This window comes from Atractosteus spatula, chromosome 2, assembly GCF_055471065.1.
Source record: "Atractosteus spatula isolate fAtrSpa1 chromosome 2, fAtrSpa1.hap1, whole genome shotgun sequence".
In the NCBI taxonomy this organism is placed as follows: Eukaryota; Metazoa; Chordata; class Actinopteri; order Semionotiformes; family Lepisosteidae; genus Atractosteus; species Atractosteus spatula.
The window spans coordinates 11,684,709-11,707,013 of NC_142707.1; the positions used below are offsets into that span (position 1 = coordinate 11,684,709).

At 35.9% G+C, this 22,305-nt stretch overlaps 1 protein-coding gene across 1 annotated transcript in view; it reads right to left on the reverse strand.

Moving 5' to 3' along the window:
• Positions 1-22,305, reverse strand: part of LOC148839246 (scavenger receptor cysteine-rich domain-containing protein DMBT1-like) — a 38,532-nt gene that overhangs the window by 8,715 nt on the left and 7,512 nt on the right. The window contains 7 exon segments of the mRNA XM_088935596.1: positions 2,526-2,840; positions 4,395-4,709; positions 6,854-7,168; positions 17,632-17,946; positions 18,258-18,604; positions 20,914-21,232; positions 21,741-22,055. Coding sequence (XP_088791722.1) covers positions 2,526-2,840; positions 4,395-4,709; positions 6,854-7,168; positions 17,632-17,946; positions 18,258-18,604; positions 20,914-21,232; positions 21,741-22,055 — 2,241 coding nt within the window.

Sequence of the window (22,305 nt, forward strand, 5' to 3'; positions counted from 1 at the left end):
ATGTAGGAGCCTCTGAAACAATGTGGAAAAAAATCTGTAGCCTGGTGAGACAGAAAATGAGATATCTGGCCTTAATGTCAAGCATTATGTTTGGCAAAAGAAGAGTACTCCTCATCACTCACAAAACACTATCCTCTGCTGAAGCATGGTGGTAGCAACATAATGTTGTGGGGTTGCTTTTCAACAGCAGGCTGGTGAGCTTGTCAAAATAGAGGGCAGAATGGAAGGAACAAAATATAGCCAGATCCTGGAGCAAAACCTGGAACAGTCTGCAACAGATGTGAAAATGGGACGAAGATTCATATTTCAACAGGACAAGGACCCCAGACACAAAGCCAAAGCTTAAAAAGAAGAAGATGGAAGTCCGTGAGTGACAGAAATGTGTGGCAGGAACTGAAGACTGTGGAATGCCACTGTGCCCGCAGTCACCTACAACTGCTGGAGCAATTTTGTAAGGAAGGATGGGCTAAAAGGGGCAGCAGCTAAATATTAAATGCTAAAGGGCGTTCTAATTTCAACAGGGTGAATACGTATCCAAGTTGGATTTTTTAGTTTTCTATTTTTTATAAAATTGTCTTTTACAATAAAAATGATTATGTCCCCCAGAAATGTTAATTATGTTTTGTTAATCACACACAAAAAAATCCTATTCAAATGTGTTTCAGTTTGAGCTTGTACAGTAACACAGCAAAATGTGGTAAAGATCTAAAGGAGATCTTTCTACGCCCTCTGTACAGTATACAGTACAGTACAGTATATGCTGCCTTTTGAGTCCTTTAGCAGAGTTCCACCTAGATTCCCCACAATTTGTTTTCTCCTTGTGTCTACCCAGCACTGGATTTGAATTTGAACTTTGACTCCTACTTTTGGATTCGCACTTCACTGCAGACCCCAAGCTTCCCTGGTTCCCTAGTTAGCCACGGCACCACATCTGTTTGTGCAGGTGGTTACAGACTGCTACTCATCCCCAGAGTGCACATTCCCTGCTCTCTCCATTCCCAATAACACAGAGCTCTAGGCTATCCTGAGTGCTGCTGCAGGTTCCCGAATCGGGCTGCCTCTCTCCAAACAAGTGGGTTCTCTCATGTTATTGGATAGCACTAAGTCCCACCTCAGTAGTCATACAGTATATATAATATATAATATATAATATATAATATATAAAATATAATATATAATATACAAGATAAGATTTTAAATTGTGAATGTTTTGCTATGGACACACAGCACTCCTGTACATTTGAATAGAATGCAAACAAAAAGAAGAAGAAGAAAAGACATTGCACATCACTCTATGGTACATGCATGTATAACACATAACGACATGTCACATTTATAACACAACACAAAACATATTGCACTCAACTGGGTTGTAAGAGTCAAAATTGTTTATCCTTGACATTTGTGTTGACAGCTTTAATAGATAGTGGAACAAAGGAATGTTTGTATCTGTTTGGCTTACAATATCATGACATATGTCATTACATACAGTAAAGGAACAAGTAACAGGTTTATTCCATGCTGAAAAAAAGAAGAAAGAGAACACAATGTTTCGGCCGTGGGGCCTTCTTCAGGTGCCTGAATCAAATCAAAAACCTAAATATTTTTTTCTTATTAATTTCTGCTGGAGATCTATGACACATGGCCATACTCAAATGTTAACGAAGATGAAACAGTAAATACCACTGACTCTTATTATCATATCTGTGGAATCATAAACCTTGTCATGGTTATTTAAAAGTGTTGATTAATGTCCAGTGCAGACCACGTTATTGAATGTCACATACATCACATTAAATAAGACTTAAATAAGAAATAAATTCTGAAACCTCATGAAAAACGTTTTATAAGTGAAGTTGCAGGAACCCTAAGAAACATTTTTTAAATAATACCCAGGATCCAAAAGAATATATACTTTCCTAAACCTGTTTTTCTTTAAATAACATAATATTTTATGTTATTTTATTTTATTTTTTATATATATATATGTGGAAAATGTTAAAATGAACTTACTGTATTCTGTTGGTCCTGAAAAAGAAAAATTCAGAAAAGAAATTGAGAAAGAGCCAGATACAGTCTAAATAAAGAAACAATCCTGAAGTAGATCATGCATGGATTTCAATTTATTTGTCACTATGTCACAAATTCCTCCATGTATTGTAATAAACCAGGTAAGTTTTTATGGGAGATGGAGCAGACAGTTGTTTGGATGTACTGTATGGATGGACTGGTTGTAGATAGAAACGAAGACAATAAGTGCATACAATAATTGAAGAGAGAAGAGTTAGAGACCAACTTTCAATTTGCCAATTAAACTGTAAATGCATTTAGAATTCTGTAAACCGTATGATTTATGAGAAACTACTGAAAACTGCATACTGCTGAAAGGCCTGCTCTACAAGAATCTTTGTTTTCTACTTATATTTTTACTTAAATGGTTAGCAAAAAGCAAGAACCCCCTCAAGCAGAAAGATATTCTTAACCACATATAAAAGGTCATGAATGAAAAGAACTCTTTCCTCTACCTGAGCAGATGACAGAAGCATCTTCATAATGAGCACAGTTATGTACTCCCAGGCCTGGGGATGAACAGTTCAGTAGAGATGATTCACTTCCAATACAATTGACATCATCTAAAAAGATAGGACCAGATCCTTGGCCAAATGCTGCATACTGAAGTGCAGACAAAGCTCTCCCACAGCCCAGTTCCCTGCACACAACACTGGCATCTGCTATGTCCCAGTAATCATCACACACTGTGCCCCAGTAACCTCCTACATAGACCTCCACTGTCCCAGAGCAGTTGTTGGCTCCATTCACCAGCCTGACTCGTGTTCCATCTGTGAAGGGGAAAAGAAGGACAGACAGGAAAATGAGGTGTTTCTGATAAATCATACCGATAAAGCTGTGTGTAGGGCATTTCAGTAGAAAAACACGTTGCTTCAATACCGTATCATTTATTTTGACACTTTTCTTGTAAGTATCAATCCAAGACATTTTTCAAAGGATTAACACATCAACCAATGGAAAATTTGATCTTAACTTTATCTTTTAAAGTCTGTAATCAATCACAATTCCACCTGGGAAGAAGAAAACTTGATAGGACTTTGGATGGCAAAAATTGATACTGAATTTGTGCAGTAAGCTAAATTGATTATATTGTCTGAATTGAAAAACTTGAAACTTCTAATAATTGTGCCCATTACTTAAGTTGAAATCATATAGTGATGTAAATGTCCAACTGTGATTTGAATGTTAATGAATGTGTGTCATTGTACTGTACTTATGCAGACACAAATAACGTTTTGCATGGTAAGTAAGAAAACAGAAAAACATACAAGCTGAAATAACCCTTGTCAGATAAAAGTTTATTTTATCGTCTGCAGATAATGTTATGATCCAAAACAATTTATGTAAAAGCAAACTTACTGTAATCTGTTGGTCCTGGAAAAGAAAAAAAATCAGGAAACAAGTTTAGAAGGAGATGTATGCAGTGTGATTAGAGAAACAATTCTAAAGTAAATCCTGTCTGGGTGTCTATTTATGTGCCAATATGCTAATAAAAGATTTTTAAGTATTGTAATAAACCTGCTGCTTTATCATTTGATATGCATCATTAGAACACTTTGGAAGTTACCTGAATAGCAGTTTTTTAGGTGAAATGTAACAGAATTCATGTTCACTCATGTTATGTTGCTTCAAAATAATAGCCTTGAAATGCATGTGTACTGTATGTACACCGTATGCACTGAGTGCAACTTTTACTTTGCAGAAATTAATCTACACAGTATATAGGGTTTGTCCTATACTTTACAATATGGATTTAGGATGAATTGGATCTTTGCATAAGTTAATTTTTTGTATGGTTATTTTTTATTGCTTAGAACTTGACAACTTCGGTTGATTGCTATGTAAATTAAATATCAATTATTTTCTATTATATTTATACATGTAAATGTGTCTTGTTTTGGTCCTTAAATCACTGTTTTGGGAAAACTCAGTAATTCTGGCTTTAATACAAACTTTCAGACTGCTTTTACTGAATCAGTTTTTGAAAGTACATCTTACAGACTCTATGTTTTTTTGTGGAGGGGATTATTGGATGGGTTGAGGTTGTAAATAGAAATAAAGGCAAACAGTGCACCCAATAATTGAAAAGAGAAGAGTTGGAGACCTTTCTCAATAGGAAACAAGTTTGGAATTCTGGAAACAGTTTGAAGTGTGATAAACTACTGAAAGGTCTACACCAAAAAAAACTTTAATGAGTAAGTGTGTTTTCCATTTCTATTTTTACTTAAATTGTTAGCAAAAGGCAAGAACCCCTACAAGTAGAAGATGTAGATATTATCAACCATGTAACAAAGGCCGTGAATGAAAATAATTATTTCCTCTACCTGAGCAGATGACAGAAGCATCTTCATAATGAGCACAGTTATGTACTCCCAGGCCTGGGGATGAACAGTTCAATAGAGATGATTCACTTCCAATACAGTTGACATTATCTAAAAAGATAGGACCAGATCCTTGGCCAAATGCTGCATACTGGAGTGCAGACACAGCTCTCCCACAGCCCAGCTCCCTGCATACAACACTGGCATCTGCTATGTCCCAGTAATCATCACACACTGTGCCCCAGTAACCTCCTACATAGACCTCCACTGTCCCAGAGCAGTTGTTGGCTCCATTCACCAGCCTGACTCGTGTTCCATCTGTGAATGGGAAAAGAAGGACAGACAGGACACTGAGGTGTTTCTGATACTGTAGATCATTATGCTAAAGTCATATACTGTATAGAGTGTTTCAGTTGAAAAGCCTGCTGCTTCTGTATCTTTGATTTCCATAGTTTCCTTGTGATTAAACTGCTGTAAGTAATAATCCTAAAAAAATATCAACAAGGAGCACAAATACACTGAATCATGAATCAGATTAAACTTGTACATTGTACAAGGACAACATAGTCCATCTGGAAAGAAGAAAACTGGACAGGACTTCACTGACAAAAACCAATGGTGGATTTTTGTAGTAGGCTAAGTTGATGATATTGACTGAACTGCTTCACGTGCTGATGTTCTAATACTTGTGCACATGACTTAATTGTAAATCATACAGTGATGTAAATTTACAGCTTTTATTTCAATGCTATGGAGTGTGTGTCTTCATAAGTATGCGCCTGCTAAATAATGTTTAGGAAGTTAAAAAATAAAATATACAAGCTTTTGCCAGAGAAGTTTTTATTTTATTAGTAGATAATCCTGTATTATTATTTCTATTCTGAGTAAGATTCAGTTAGACAGAGTTAAGAGCAGTTGGTCAGTTAATGTTCATTATGTTTAGTTAACAAAGAAACAACAACAAAAAAGTGGTAATTGCTTTAATAATTGTGTTCAATAAGATGGTTAAATTGAAATGCTTTGATTGTAATTTTTCAAATGATAAAATACTATCTAAAGCAATTTACTATTAATTACAGTTGCATTAATAATGGCCAAAAATAAGAAGTTCCAGTTTTGTTCACAAATTTACATTGGAATATACCATGAAACCTTTCTAATGTAGTATTAGAGAAAAGGTAGGTATTTCATGACATTCCATCTGATTTTAAAAAGAAACTTTAATTATAATAAAAGAATGCATACTGTACATAGTGACAAACTGTATAAAAAGCTCTACTAAATGTTCATTGGGTCAAAGATGCATCATTGTTCACCATTAAAATATTAAAGAATTTATCAAGTCTTCTGAGTTGCTTTAATAACCAGAATTTTTCAATGTGCATTTCTGTTTCCTATTTTATGACATGCTATCATGAGTTTGAAAATTTGTCCTTACAATATATTGTAAATGTTATGATCAGAAACAATTTATGTAAAAGTGAACTCACTGTATTCTGTTGGTCCTGAAAAGAAAAATGAAGAAAACAAATTCAGAAAGAGATGAATACAGTTTGATTAAAGAAACAATTTTAAAGTAGCTCCTCCCTAGATTTCTATTTTATCTAATATGTGAACAAAGGATTTCCCTGAATATTTTAGTAAACCAGTCATGTTTTTTGTGTAATAGTTCTTGCATGGAATTCTAAATATTTTTAACTACTTAAAGAACAGATTTACCTTTCCGAGTACTTTAATAAGCCAGTGAAACCTTCATGGGAAATGGAACACTAGATCAATTTTTGTAGGTTGATTAAATAGCAGACAGTTCTTAGGTGAAGTGACAAGGTCTTTTAATTCCCTACTGTATGTAATGTAACAGGATTTCATCTTCTTGTTATGTTGCTTCTAAATAATAGCATCTGAAATGCATGCTTATGTAAACTGTATGCACTGCAATGCACTTCTGCTCTCCATAAATAAATCCCTGTATACTGTAAGGTGTAGCCTATTAACTATAAACTATGGATTTTGTCTGAAGTGGACCTTTGAAAAACTGTTTTTAATGTGGTGTTTTTTTCCATCAATGATCAACTTTACAACTTGTTGTCAAGCAGACAAATATGTAGTAAATAAAATAGCAAAAATTTAAGTTTATGTTTTAACTCTCTGATTTTGATCCTGAAGCAATCCTTTTTAATGCGATATATCAAGTCATTCTGGATTTGTAACAGACTTTTAGACAGTAGTGCAACTTTTCGTGTTTTTTCCTGAAGGGAATGGTTGGATGGATTGACAGATAGATAGAAACGAAGACGAACAGTGCACATAATAATTATAAAGAACACAAATTTTATTGAGTATATCTGTTTTCAAGTTCTCTTTGTAATTATGTACCAAAAGCAATAAACTCAATAACTAGACAAAACAGATATTATTAACCACATATGAAAGATCACAAATAAAAAGATGTGTTCCTTTACCTGAGCAGATGACAGCAGCGTCTTCATAGTGACTGCAGTCATGTACTCCTATGCCTGGGTATGAACAGTTTAAAAGTGATGATTCATTTCCAATACAGTTCACATTGTCTAAAAAGATAAGACCAGTGCCCTGGCCAAATGCTGCATACTGGAGTGCAGACACAGCTCTCCCACAGCCCAGCTCTCTGCACACAACACTGGCATCTACTATGTCCCAGTAATCATCACATACTGTGCCCCAGTAGCCTCCTGCATAGACCTCCACTCTCCCAGAGCAGTTGTTGGCTCCATTCACCAGCCTGACTCGTGTTCCATCTGTGAAGGGGAAAAGAAGGACAGACAGGACACTGAGGTGTTTCTGATAGATCATATTGTTAAATTCAGATGTAGGTTGTTTTAACTGAAAAAAAAAATGAATCATGAAAAATTCTAATATCTTTCATGTTCACAAAATAGATGGAATCACAGAGTAAGTGGAACTTCGACATTTTGTAAACCTATCATGTTATTCCACTTGGGAAGAAGGTAATGGAACATAATTACAGTTTAGAAAAATCAGTAGTGAATTTGAAATTAGGCTAAACAGACTATTTTTTTCTAAACGTGAACACTCACTTCTGTTCTGTTAACGGTAATCATGAGTTAATCTTAAAATGACCAGTGATGTAAATTATATGGTGTTACTTAAATGTTAAATTAATTATTTACACAATATACTTGTGTCTTAATAATGATGTTAAACACATTAAATCAGAAACCAAAAAACAAAAACGTACCTTATTTCACAATTTTTGCTTCTAACCATTTTATGGATTCTGATTATTTTTACAAGGTAACACCTGTATAAAAACTAGAGGAAATGTACTTGGTATGTACTTGGCTATGTCTTTAATCTCTCTGGCTGCAGATACAATCTTCATTAAATCCATTTATTGAAATAGTCAAAGATCACAACCCAATGAAACTTTTCCCAGGAATATTTATAGCCATTCCAATTTTTTAGTAAGATGAATTACAGCTATGAGGAGCTTATCTCAGGGGGATAAGATCCAAACGTTAACAAACAGCGGTATTTTCATGCAAACGAAGCTTGTGTTACAATATAGATTTCATGGAAAAATATGTATATTTGATTTTTTCTGCACTACCTGAAATAGCTGTAAAAATAGCGAAAGCCACATTACTTACTGTTGCTAGCTGCTATGCCAAATGACATGTCTGAAATTGAAACAAGAATAGAAAAAAATGAACTGAAGGAAACAAACACCTTCATAAGAACATTTGTAACATGAATTAAGCAACATTACGAATAAAATTGATCAAAATTATTCTAAGGTCATCATCCATCCATCTTCTAACTATTTACTCTTAATTCAGTGCCGGGAGCCAGAGTCTATCCCAGCAAGGAACAGGACACCAGTCCATCGCTGGGCAGACACACACAGACACAGGCACACTCAAGCCCATTAGGGCCAATTAACCTACAATAGGTCAGTTGCAATGGATATAATATTGTTCTTTTTCAAACGTTTTTGTGATGAACTATTCAAAGTTTACTTTGTTTTGCATTTTTGCAAAGTACCGCATGTACTGTATTACTAAGATTACAAAGAATTGTTTTCCCTTTAAAGGAGCTAAAGCCTCCTTTAAATGCTTTTATTAAGAACATTATCTGCAGTACATACTGTATGATCGTCTTTAACATGCTTTTTTCTGATTTCCCATCAAATAGAAAAACGAATAAAAATACTTACTGACAAGACACAGCAGAAATAGGGTGCAGAGAGTTTTGGGTACCTGCATTTTAGACAGAAAAAGAAGTAACTAATCCTTACTGCTTAAGTTTTTCTAAAGCAGTAACTACTATAGATGGCCGCCACCCCAAGATTTATTTAACTTCTTATTGCCCTGATCACCAGGTTAAGTTCTGTGTCATCTGCAGATTTGTTAAATTATTTAAGAGGTGAATCATACTAATTGTATGGGGTGTGGTTTAAATTGCAAAAAAATATGAGGAACTTACCTTTCTTTCACAGATGTATTACAACATCATCGTTGTTTTGTTGGTGAAATACACCCCTTAAAAATCCCCAACCCCAGTAGATTTTATCTGAAATTACCTTCCATGAGATAGGTTTTTTTATTAAGAGAAAAAATAATTCTCCCATAAAAATAGTCTCTGTGTACACAACATTTTCTTTAAGTAATTTTAAATGGTTAAGATACTATGTTATATACAAGTCCATTTTTGAATCTTGAACAATGTTTTGTGTCAAATGTAAGAAATGTAGACTTGTTTATGACAATAAATTCTAAACATCCAATGAAGCAGTATCTTCAAAATGAATATATGGTCAATGGAATCAAATGATTATCGACCCATTGCAGTGGGATCCTCTGGCTTCTAATTTTTGTACTAACCACGTTCTTAAATATGTTATTTCAATTTTCCATTTAAAGCATTCTTTTCATCCATCACAAAATGGAATGAAATTGTACTGTAACTAGTGTCAGCCAGGTACCTGTTAACTAATTTCTGTGTTACAGAATTTCCTTTATTTGGGTGAAGAAGGGGAAAACCATAATTGTGTGAGTGCCTAATACATTTCATTCCTGCCTGTGTCTGCCCACCATACACTTATCAACTAGTAAGAGCTGTTTAGACAGAAATGAGGGATCAATAATTAAACAATAAACATACTGTACTCACAAGACACTGCATGTCTTCAAGTTGTTGGAATGATACTCTCGAAGTCTTTGAAACCAAGGACTAAGTGCAGAATCTGGTAAATAAAAGTTTAAGCAAGGACACAGTTTTATTAAAGGAATCAATTAGAACTAATTGTAATTCTTGTTTCTCTAAAAAGTAAAATCCTCTTTAACCCTTTTGTACTGATGTAACCTCCTGGTAAGTAATCCAGGCCAGATTTGACAATTAAATTCAAAACGAATGTTGGGAAGATTTATTTTAGACATCAGGATATCTTGTTTTTCATTAAAGACTACCATCAATCTAAGGTCCACCTCCTTTGAAAGGCATAGCATTACTAATAATGAAATATTGGAAAAAACATGGGGGAATCTTAACAGAACAGAACATTCTTCAACTAATACAATAGATATTTCTGAAACTGATGTGGTGATGTCATGTTCTGAGTGGTAATCAGTGGAAATGAAAATGCAGTTCCATAAGTAAAATCATTTTAGTCTGGATTCAGAAGTATACCAGGAATTGACAAACCCGGTATTTGTAAGAGAGCTGTCCAATACTACTTCATGGCATGCCATAATTGCTTAGTGGTACTGTATGTGATTGAGAACTGTCAAACACATGGACCCAATTCATCTGACAAATATTCTATTGGGCTGAAATTGATCAATTGTGAAATGACTCCTTTGTGCTTTCCTAAGCCTTTATTTAAGCACGCCATCTGATTGGGATCAAGATCTCTTTTCATCAAGTGACCTACGTGTTGTGTGCTCAAAGGAAGATCTGTTGAACCTGGTGGTTAGGGAATGAGCATTGTAATATTGGAAAATGAGCTGTCTGTGTCTGCAAGGTTGCACTGACAGTGAAAAGAGGACTGTCCACACAGCGTTGGGCAGTGAGGCTGCCCTGTACAACAGCAAGTTCAGAAAAGTTATTGTACCCTACTCTATTGCTCCTCCACCAAACAACAGCAGTCCTGTACAAAAGGTCGTCCTTGATGTCAATAAACAGAAATGTCCATCAGCAATAATTAGATTAAATCTTCATCTTTCAATCTTCTGTCACCAAATGTGCATTTTCTGGCCAATATTACTATGCAAGTCAATATCGAACACTTAGGGTTTAGCCTACAGCACCACAAACCATAGTCTGACACACACACTGATAACATTTACTGTAGCGCTAGCTGATTGATGCCTGTGTTAAAGATAAAAGTTCCAGCCCTGTCTTGCTCAGGTGACAAGTGGTGACTTATGAGTTACCAAGACAAAGGACTATTTCTAAAAGTACCGGATGGATGACACAGTGTATATTTAGAGACAGATGCTGGGTGGACTGTAAGACATCAGGAAACCATGCTGCTGCCACAATTCTACATCCCAGGTGTCTTTTTTTTTCTCTCTGCAATTGTCATTTATCATTCCAGGAGATACAGATAAGCCCAATTAGTTGACTGAGGCTTAGAGGCCAAAGGACTACCAATCTGGCCTTATGAAAAATATGGTCTTGCCCCTGAAAACCAATCAAGGGGAACCTCATGACAACTAATGCAGAAAAAAAAATACTTTCAAATATTCCAAAAACGATAAAATGTGTAATTCTGACAAATTTGCACACATTTTAAACTGGTTCCCTTATGAAAGAGACTGAACAGTGTTGAAGGGTGACAACGTGGTCTTTGTTCCTTCATTAATTTAACAAAACCTGACACAAAGGTACAGTATATTTACTGGCATTTGAATTAATTCATTTAAGTGGATGTGAAAAACAAGTAGAAAGGAAATGAAAAACACAATAGTACAAAACAGAATGAAGGGCATGATTAAAAACAATAAAACCCTGCAGTCCATGCTCAGTCTGGTCTCTGAACAAAAACAATCAAACAAACACAAAAACACTTCATACATACGGAAACGATTTAACATGCAAAGAAACAAGTAATAGGTTTGTTCCATGCTGAAAAGAGAAGAATGAAAACACAACGTTTTGGCTGTGGAGCTTCAAACTATTTAACATGTACTGTATATTTGAAATAAAGAGTGGAAGGTGTTAGGAATTACCTCTACAATGTCCTTAACATTAACTAAGGAGTGCCAACACTGTATTTTTCCATTTTGCATTTCATTTTCCTACAGGAGCTGTATATTTTCATTTTATGAAACAGTTAAGATTAGAATAAAAAAAGTTCAAATTCTAAATGGCCAATATAGATACAAGATACCATTTAAAAGGGGCGAACAACAGTTCAGAAAGGGTGCAGACCTTCTTGGTCTCTTACTTTTCTTCTATTTAAGTCTGGATAAGGGTTAAAGGTGTCCAACTGAGCATAACACTTGTTCAGTAACAGAAGCCTCTGACCCTAAAGTAAATGAGTGTACTGAGCTTCATGTTAATTTATCAAATGTATATGACATTTCTATGTATTGCACTGTCGCATTAAATCTGTCAGTAAACTTTAATACATTTAATAAATTCCTTCAGCTTAATTGTTTTTGATACAGCCTAATTTATTGACAGACTCCAAACATCAGCATTGTGAAAAACCTTTGTATGAAATTTGTGAAATAAATTAAACTATACCCAAGACATCTAACAGCATTTGGATCTATGGAGCAATAAGATAAATTATACATTTGTAGAAGCTTTAAATTGAGTAGAAAGTGTTTCCTAGGATCTGATGGTAACACTTTAAATTTACTGTACAGTATATTAACTAGGGCCACATTGTGGCACAGTGGTTAGCAGTGGTGCCTCACAGTGCTCCCAGAGGGTAATCATTTGTTGTATTTTTATAGTAGAAAGTGTGGTTGGCTCAAGTATGCCTGAATTAAGCACTAATTCTTTTGTTTTCTTGGCATTCATTTCCAAAGTAAGAATTAATACTTTTTCAAAGTACAGTGTTTGGTCTGTACTTTCTATTCCTTGCAAAAGGCCAAACAAGTACTGTGTATCTTCAGCATACTTATGCAAGCTAAATACACCATTACTGATCTGCATTTAATTTGTATAGATCAAAAACATGCTTGTGGTGCAGCATTCATTATAGCCATTTCTTATACCATTCATAACGACTCATTGTGATTGATTATTAAGGACATTCTTCACCCATTGTACGAGTCCACCATTCACCTCCCAATCAAGAAGAGGATGTGATAAAAATATGGGAGTTCATGGTGTTAAAAGCCAAGCTACAATCTAAGAATAAAACTCTAGTAAGGCTTTTGGTTGCTACAGGTGTTTAGTTAGGATGTGGTACAGGGTGAGGGTAGCATCCTCAGTGCCTCTATGTGCCTTAAAAGCAAACTGCTGAGGATCTAGATATTTGAGTACACAAGATGTACTACTAAGATGATTAACAAGAGTTCTTGTCATGCATATTGCTAAAACAGTGAGGTCCACAGGCCTAAAATCATTAAGATACGGTGCGGAGGTATTGGAATGATGGTTGACTGCTTCCATAACTCGGGGACTATACATTTGTCTCGCAGCAGATAGAATAGTTTGGTAACCAACTGGACCAAGGGCTATGTTGTTCTATCCAACTGAGACATCAACAACCCCTTTCAGTCAGCTGAAAAGGTATGTGATCAGTATCGAATATGCAATAGAATGTGTTCAGATCATTAACAGAAGACATTTTTATATCAGGGATGTTTTCTTTAGTCTTTCTTTCCCCTTTCTTCCGCATCATAGTACTTATGCCTTCCTATGCATGTTTAACATTTCCAGAACAGAAACTTTGTTCATTTTTTTTCTTTGAAGTCAAGTTCTGGGTCTCACACTTGTTCCTGCTCTGTCTTTTGAGCCCCATGTGAAAAATCCTATTAAGACTTCTTTTTTTCACCTTAGAAATATTGCCCACATTAAGCAATTTCTTTCATTGTCTGATGCTGCATGCCTGATTCATGCTTTCATAATATCAAGGCTTGATTTCTGCAACTCCTAACTTTATGGACTCCCCAACACTTTTCTCAACAAGTTGCAATACTCTCCAAAACTCTACCGCTAGACTACTAACACACGCCAGCTCTTGGGATCATATCACTCCTACACATTAGTCTCCACATTGGTTGACTATAGAGTCACTTATTCAATGTAAGATCTTGCTAGAGACTTTCAAAGCTCTAAATAATCTGGCTACATCATACATCTCTGAACTCCTCATTGTTTACATTCCCCTCTGTAGGCTCTGTTCAGTTGAGGCTGGTCCTCTACTTACTGTACCTGGAACTAAATCTTGGACTTTTAGTGAGCATGGCTTTTCTTTAACTGCTTACAGTAATTGCTATGGAATTCCCTTCCTCAGTCCATATGAGAGACAAATTCTTTGACTCTCTTCAAATCCAAACTCAAAACCCAACTTATTACATGTCAGATTGCAATGTCAGATTGCCCGACACTCTATCTACAGTATATACAGTACAGTAAACCTGAACGCTCTAGTTTATTTTTCTAACATTTAATTGTGCTTTTTCTTTATCACTATGAATACTGTCCTTGGGTTTTGAAAAGGCACTTTATTAAAACATATATTTATTTTATTATTAGAAAGTTTTGCTTTCTTTATTTTATGTCTAAATTCTTTTCCCCTAACAATGTCAGTTTCACATCTTAGAAAAGCATGTTTCTTTTCAGTTCTTCAGGCATGTATTCAACTCTAACTATGACAACCATGGCTTGTTTCAACAAAACAGCTTTCACAAAATTGGATGTAGCAGGTAATAGTATCAGTCAGTTAATTTATATCAGAGCAATAATCAAAATATATTTGCCACTCCATATGATCAAAACCAGAACTAAAATCTTACAATCATCTCAATTTAACAGGTAGCCAATGGTGCAAAGCCACAACAGGAGTCACATACAGTAGCTTTGTGACTTTGTTTTAATAAGAACACAACTGTCACATTTAATGTCAGATTCAATGTTGTCTGTATCTTATTAGATCAAATGTGTTACCTGGTATTTAAACTGAAACTTTGTTTTAGAAATCCAAATACAGGCAGAAACGTAGTAAGACGTCATAGCAACAAAGTCACTAGTAAAGTATTTTGACCCATGTCAACATCTACAGTACTCTGTATACAAGAACCTATTATTTTATTGCATGTTTAGACACACCATCCTTATCACAAAAGCTTTGTGCTTGTAGCATTAATTTCACACCAAAGAGGAATTGAAAACAAGCATAGGAAATCCATAAATACTGGTTTAAAAGAATAAATGTATTGATATTTATAGTGGGAAAAAAGGAACTTGATTGTTGTTCAAACAATTAAAGGGATCAGTGCTTAAAGTGTACTTCTTGATTTTATGTGGCAAATTTTCAGAAAGATTTCAGATACTGAATGGTACTTTCCACATCAAAACATCTTTTCATTCAAAATCACAAGGAACAAGCTGAAATGAAAATGCCTTAAAGGTATTTATACATACAATTAGTTATGTGACCATCCTTTACAGGAAAAAAAACATTTCATGCCATTTTACTACTCAGTAAATTAAGTAAACAAGCTACAAGGCAACACATTTTACTCTTGTAAAAGGTGCATAATAAATAGACACTTGTGTTCCATCAAATGTTACTGAAACAGTAGTTTTTTTAGTCTAATAAACTAATATTTGTTTGGAAAATGTAACGTTTTAAGTGTTATGCATTTATATTGTTGATATTAAGTATGCACTGCTTGAAACATTCGAATTGAATTTTATCTCTTTCAAAACAGTGGTGTAAATAATTGCATTTCAATGAAGGCAGATTTCTAGATACAGTATCCACATTGTACATCAGTTACTGTATTAGCATTATTCTTGCACATGGGCTTCAACTAGATGCAAATATATACACCACTGTATACAAGCTATTAAAATATTATACAGTATTTCTAGCGGTGCATACCTTAACAATATAATGGCAAACTGGAATATTAGCAATTTAAATACTTTATATTGATCTAAATATACAGTAGATCAATAGACTTGTATGAACTACAATGCAACAGTTGCTATTCAAAACATTTATTTTAATCTGGCATCTTTAATGTTTTTACATGTCTATTTGCTTTTATAAATGATATATTTTTAAAGCCACTATGTATTTTTATAAATAAAATCTAAAATGAAATTATCTGTTTAGTAATTACTATTTACACACAAATACTAATAATTCTACATACCGTACTGTACTGTATGTAATTTAAAAAATGATAATTCTATTAGTGTTAGACTGTATTGTGACATACTGTACCTTAATTGGTTGTGGTAGTAATGCAGTAACAACATCCTGTCTCAACAATGTAATCATTGTTTTCAGTGAAACTACCGCTGATATGCATATAGTATAATTAGCAGAGCAAAACACTAATGGGTTAATAAACACAATACACTCTATGACACTGCACTCTATGATTCAATGCACTCTATGACACTGTGGTGACTACCACTATACAGTATACCTTCTGACATCTAGCGCATTCTACATGGCTGTATCTACAGTATATATGTCACGATCATAAACCCCTCTTCTTAAGGACACTCTAGCCCTACCTTTTTTATAATCATCTCCAGCACCTGCCTCCAGTTCCAGCCCCCTGTGTTATATAAACCAGACGTTCCTGCCTATGGACGCCCGGAAGCCTACGTACCCATGAGTACAGGAGCTACTCGACGGCATAGGCTTCACTACGGCGTCCTGACCATCTGGGTCCAGGATCAGGGAGCATCCCTTACACCCTTTTTATTCCCCCGAACCTCTGCTGGATCCCGCTCCGGATTTTCTCTCTTTTGTGCGTCTGTCAGGATGGATTACCCAGCTTTGGACTTTTGCTTCATTCATGGATTTGCCTCGGACTCCCCTGGACGGTTTGCCTCGGCCACACCTCCCCTGAACACTAGCGTACCATGGACATGCTCCCTGTTTTCCTTCCAGCCCCTAGCATGCCTCTTTCCCCGTGTATTCCTCACTTCCTCTCTGGATCGTGTTGTCTGCATAGGCCCCTGAAAGAACTGTTCGTGACAATATATTGATAAAATTGAATTTTTGGGTAATATTTTAATGATTCATTCAGTAAATGACCCACTCATCAGTTGTGTCAGTGTGCATGTTTAAATGAAATAACTTCAAAAATGTCAATGCTTTAGAATCAAGTTTAATGTAAGTTTTTAAGATGGTGAAAATACTTTGATTGGCTTCTGAAGAATAAATGCTGTTACATCTTTTATATGTCTTTCATATGACCTCTTTCAGGACATGAAAGAAAAAATACAACATGACATTAAGAACTTTTTTATCCACTGCAAAACTATTTCTGTTTTTCAATGGACAGTTTAGCTAAAATTCTAAAAATACTCCATACTTAAGAGAAAATATTATTATATTGATTGCACTTTTCCATAAGTAATGAAGGAAATGAGAAGGTTTCTGAGTTCAGTAAGTCAGCTTCTTTGATCTAAAAAGTAGAAAAGGTGCCAGTTATATTATTTTAAATAAGGAAAATGTTTACATCAAAAAATGAACACAGGTTTATTTAAACAATTTAAATTTGATTAAAAATATGGTGCCATTATCCTGTTTGTAATAAGCATATCTAATGTAATGAGGAGGCAAAAGTAAAGATTAATGTTTTTCCCATCTGTAGTTGTTATGAGTGACAATATACTTTGAAGAACTTGGGTATTCCTGCCAGTTTACTTGTCATGTTTAAAGTAGTATCTTATACTTACTAAGCAGAGCTGTAGAATGTTTGAACACCAGCATTTAATTCATGCTCCTAGAAAATCAAAGAAGTACTCTCAGCAAAATAGTGACTAAGCTTTACACAGTTTTACTGTTTCAGATGTTTTACAATTTTACTGCCTAGTTTTATTTTCATTTGACTATGGTTTAAACAATTGTCTCTGACATACTTATGCATATCCAAACTGAAGCTCTTGTTGAGCTCATAAAACACCAAATCAATCAATTCCCTTAATTTTGAAGACATTTGCACTCACCTATTCTAAAAAGGTAAAAGGTGGATGATTATAAAATGTCACAATAGCATTTAGAAATGGATTGATGAAAACATACCTGAACAGACCGCTCCAGCATCATCACTGTGGGCACAGTTATGGACTCCAAAGCCCCTGTTTCCACACTGCAGCAGTGAGGTCTCCGAGCCAGTGCACGAAACGTCGTCCAGCCAAATGTGGCCCGTGCCTTGCCCAAAGGTGGCAGCTCCAGGGGCTAATAAGGCATGTCCACAGCCCAGCTCCCTGCAGACCACCTGAGCGGTGGTCACATTCCATGCGTGGTCACACACCGTCCCCCACACTCCCGAATGATACACCTCCACTCTCCCATTGCACCTGTCACTGCCCCCCACCAGCCTGACGTGTGCTGGGCCTGGGAATCAGGTAAAAACGGACATAAAAGATATAGTGAAGGTTGGGAATCAAGGTGAAAAAAAAACAGCAGTAAAGCAAGGACTGTTGCTAATGTTCCATAATGAGTAGATATACAGTTCTGTCCTGTCTACCTACCTTCTGTTGAGAGGCCAGTTTTGTTCATAGAACAGTTTTTCATTGCCATAACAGATACAGTAAATAAAGCAGAGCCTATAGCTTGCAAACTACAGAACTAACTCATATACTGTACTTTTTCACCACTTGCTGTTAAAACCTGTCAAAGAGTGAGAACTGAGCTGATAAACCAGCAGTGTTTTTCTAACCCTGAGGGTTATCCCCTACCTGAACAAACCACACTGGCGTCCTGGAGATGGTGACAGTTATGCAGGCCCAGTTGTGTCGCTCTGCAGTTGAACAGCGAGGTCTCGTTCCCCAGACACTGAACGTCGTCCAGCATTATCAGGCCGATGCCCATTCCAAACTCTGCGAAGCCTGGAGCCGACAAGCCCCTCCCACAGCCCACCTCCCCACACACGACGTGAGCGTCGTTCAGGCCCCAGCTGTCGTCACACACAGTCCCCCACTGGCCAGCATAGTAAACCTCCACTCGCCCTGAGCAGCTGGAATTCCCATGGACCAGGCGGACTCTGGGGCCAACTGGGATTCAACACAGGGATAATACAAAGAATGAACTAGCTTAATATTCACTGGATTTTGCTAAGTAAATTAAGTAAATGCACAATTTCTTCAGGTCAAACTGTGCTCATTTTGAAGCACAGGTATAAAAGTAAAAAAGTAAAAAAAAGTAAAATCTGTGCAGCTGCTGTCTTGTGTTGAGGTCATTTGTTTTACTATAAAAACTGTATACTATGAAAGGCTCTGTAATATTGATATTAAAAATCCTTATTCAAAACATCCCGCATTTATCTAGCATTTTCAAACAATCTAGATCAGTAGTTCTCAATCCTTTAAGTTTTGTCTTTAATCAGTCCTGAGTGTCAAATTTACCCTACTTCAGGACTAGCTCGTCAGCGGATGATGAACTGACATGGGTAAGAATGACAAGGTATTAGAAGATCTTTAGGTCTGTAAAAGTCCAGTTGGTGCAGGCAAAAAGGGGATTTTGTACTCTGAAAATATAGAGAGACGTCATGCAAGGAAATGCATGTATGTGGATTAAGAACAAGCTAGTGTACATGAAACACTACGTACTGTATGTATAAGGGGTGATTGCCCAAATTGGGGTAAGGTAACTAATGGAGTATTACAGGAATCTATTTTAGGACCCCGATTTATATTAATGATTTAGATTCTGGTATAGTGTGAAAAATTACCAGTTAAGAGATTATATCAAACTAAGAAGAACAGCAAATACTACAGAAGCTGTAAAAGGAATTCAAGAGTGTCAAACATCTGGCAGATGACATTCAATGTAGAAAAGTGCAGAGTGTAATATTCACATAGAAAAAAGATATAATTGAACAATGAGCTTGAAGAATCAATTTATGCAAAAGAGTTAGGTGTTTTCGTTAACAACATTTACTGTATGTGCTCTTAACAATATAGAAAAACAATAAAAAGGCGAAGAGAGTGATAGAATATAGTGCTGAATTTAAATCAATGGATGCTATGTGATAAATGTACTGTATAATATATCCAAATGTGACCTCATTCGAAATAATTTGTAGGACTTATTTGAGGGTACGAAAAGATATTCTGGAATCAGTCCAAACATTTCCAAACCTAAGGAATCATCTACTCTGACAGGCTAAAAATCAAGAATCTCAGCTTTTTAGTTTTGAACAAAGACTATATGGGTAAGAGTCAAGAGTGAGGGAATCAAAGGTTCTGAGATTGTGGAACAACATACAAAGGCACTGACAATATCACCCCAGCATTTAAACAAGTACAGTATGAAACAAGCTAACCAGCCTCATTGTTGAAGCCAATACCCTGGCTTCTTTTAACAAGCACCTGGAAGATAATCAATTGAATCAATCTACTAGAGAAAAAATTAGAAGGAGGAGTGAAATGCTATCCCTTTTTCTTACATTCATTTCTCTTCTTTATGTTCTTTTCTCTTCAGCCTTAAGAAGCTTTAGCAGCAATTTCGGTGTGTCACAGTAAAGTAAAGAGAAACAAAAAAGTAAATGTGTAAAATGTATAAAACTTTCTTTCTCCATACATACTGTTGCTATGTGAATCCATCGCAGAATCTGTAAAAGACAGAGAGGATTTTATTGATAATGTCATACTTCATAATCTAGGGGTGTCTTTTTGATTTTGGATATGATACATCAGTTATTGTCCGTTTAGGCATCTGTTATACCTGAAGAGAAAAAAAATCTATGGACACTTGAAAATACTAAGTTTACTGAAAGTGCAAGATACCATTATTATGGTTAAACACGAGCATCAAAATATTCAATTGATTTTAAAACCCTTTTTGCTAATTGTTTTTCACAAATTGTTATCTTCCAGCACACAGGAGAAAGTCACTCATTTTAAAGAAGACAAAAGTATTTGACAATTCTCTGACAGTTTTTGCACTATAACCTCATAAAATAGGTCTTTTAGACTAGTCAGTTAGACTCCCCATGCATAAAGATTGATACAGGGAGACTTTAAAAATGATTAATTTTCTCTTGGCGTCTTACTCACATCTGGTCCTTCTCATTTCTTAACAGACATTCAACACAGTATAAGATGTTTATATTCAATTCCTCCTATACTTTACATTGGATAACTTTGTTTACCAGGAGAGTTCTGTTCTTGAAGTGATATTCACCTGATGAAATAAACTAGAGCATTCTCCTGATGCAGTTCTGCGATTGGCTCATTTTGTGACGTAATTTACAATACCCAGTGAAGTCTTACTCAGTAAATGGCTGCATGAGACTTAATTAAGTGTTACAAAGTACATCAAGTAATACAGATTTACCAGTAAAGGACAACAAATAGAAACCTGCCTGAACACACCACACTGGCATCTTCGAAATGGTAACAGTTGTGGCGGCCCAGGCCAGAGTGTCCACAGTTCAGCAGTGATGTCTCTGACCCAGTGCAGGCCACATCATCCAGAGAGATTGGGCCAGTTCCTTCTCCATAGGCCGCCCAACCAGGGGCAAACAGAGCATAGCCACATCCCAGCTCTTGACAAACAACATGCGCATCTCTGATGTCCCAGTAGTCATCACACACTGTCCCCCACTGGCCATTGTGACGAACCTCCACCCTCCCAGCACACCTGTTATTTCCATTGACCAGTCTGACTGTGGCACCATCTGGAAATGAGAACAAAGAGATATTCTTCAATCCCTATCTTTGTCAAGAGGTTGACCAGCCTCTTGGGGTTACTGCTGCATTAAAACAGCTAAAGCGAGTTGTTTAACATCACTATTAAAATGACAGAAAGCTCTGTTGGATATTCAAAAGCTTTTCTTGCAAATGAACTGAATTTTATTATGAAATTAGTTTTCAGTAGTAAGCAGAATTAAAAAACTGCACTACTTCCTTTGTAAATGTAAAAATTAAGATAAAATCTCCATATTCTGAAGCAGCAGTATTGTAAGTAGTATAGACACTACCATTATTTTCAACATTTTTACACGTGAAGATTTTTCAGATATGAAGGTTGGAGAATATGTCACATATTTAGCAGCTTATCTATCCCAGTAAAACTGCCTAGTAAGAAGCTGTTTTTTTCATGTTACTGGTAATATTAATTTGGTGATTTAGGTAGTATAGAAAACATAATAAATACCAGTGATGCAAGCATGTACAGTACTGTACCTGAACAGACAACTCCAGCATCTTCATTGTGTTGACAGTTGTGAGTTGCCATACCATCAGATACACAGTTCAGGAGTGATGACTCCAACCCATTGCAGTGAACATCATCTAAAAAGATTGGGCCAGTCCCTCTCCCAAATGTGGCTTTTCCTGGGGCAGACAGAGCATCACCACAGCCCAGCTCTCGACAGACCACCTGGGCATCTGACACATCCCAGCCATCATCACACACTGTCCCCCATGTGCCATAATGGTAGACCTCCACTCTTCCAGAGCAGTTGTTGTTCCCATTAACCATCCTGACTTTTGTTTTATCTGAGAATAAAAATGAGATAACATCACTATTTACTATTAATCAAGCTGACGCTGTATGTATTCGTCTTTCACTTGCCTCAATACACAGTATTGTGTTCATATTTCCTCCTGGTCCTGGAGGGCCTGAGTTAAGAATTGCAAATATTGCATTAAGTACACACTGACATTACACAGAGGATATCAAATGTCTCTGTCTTAATTCCAGATTAGGACAGAAAGTATGCAAACACACCTATCCCTTGATTTATAC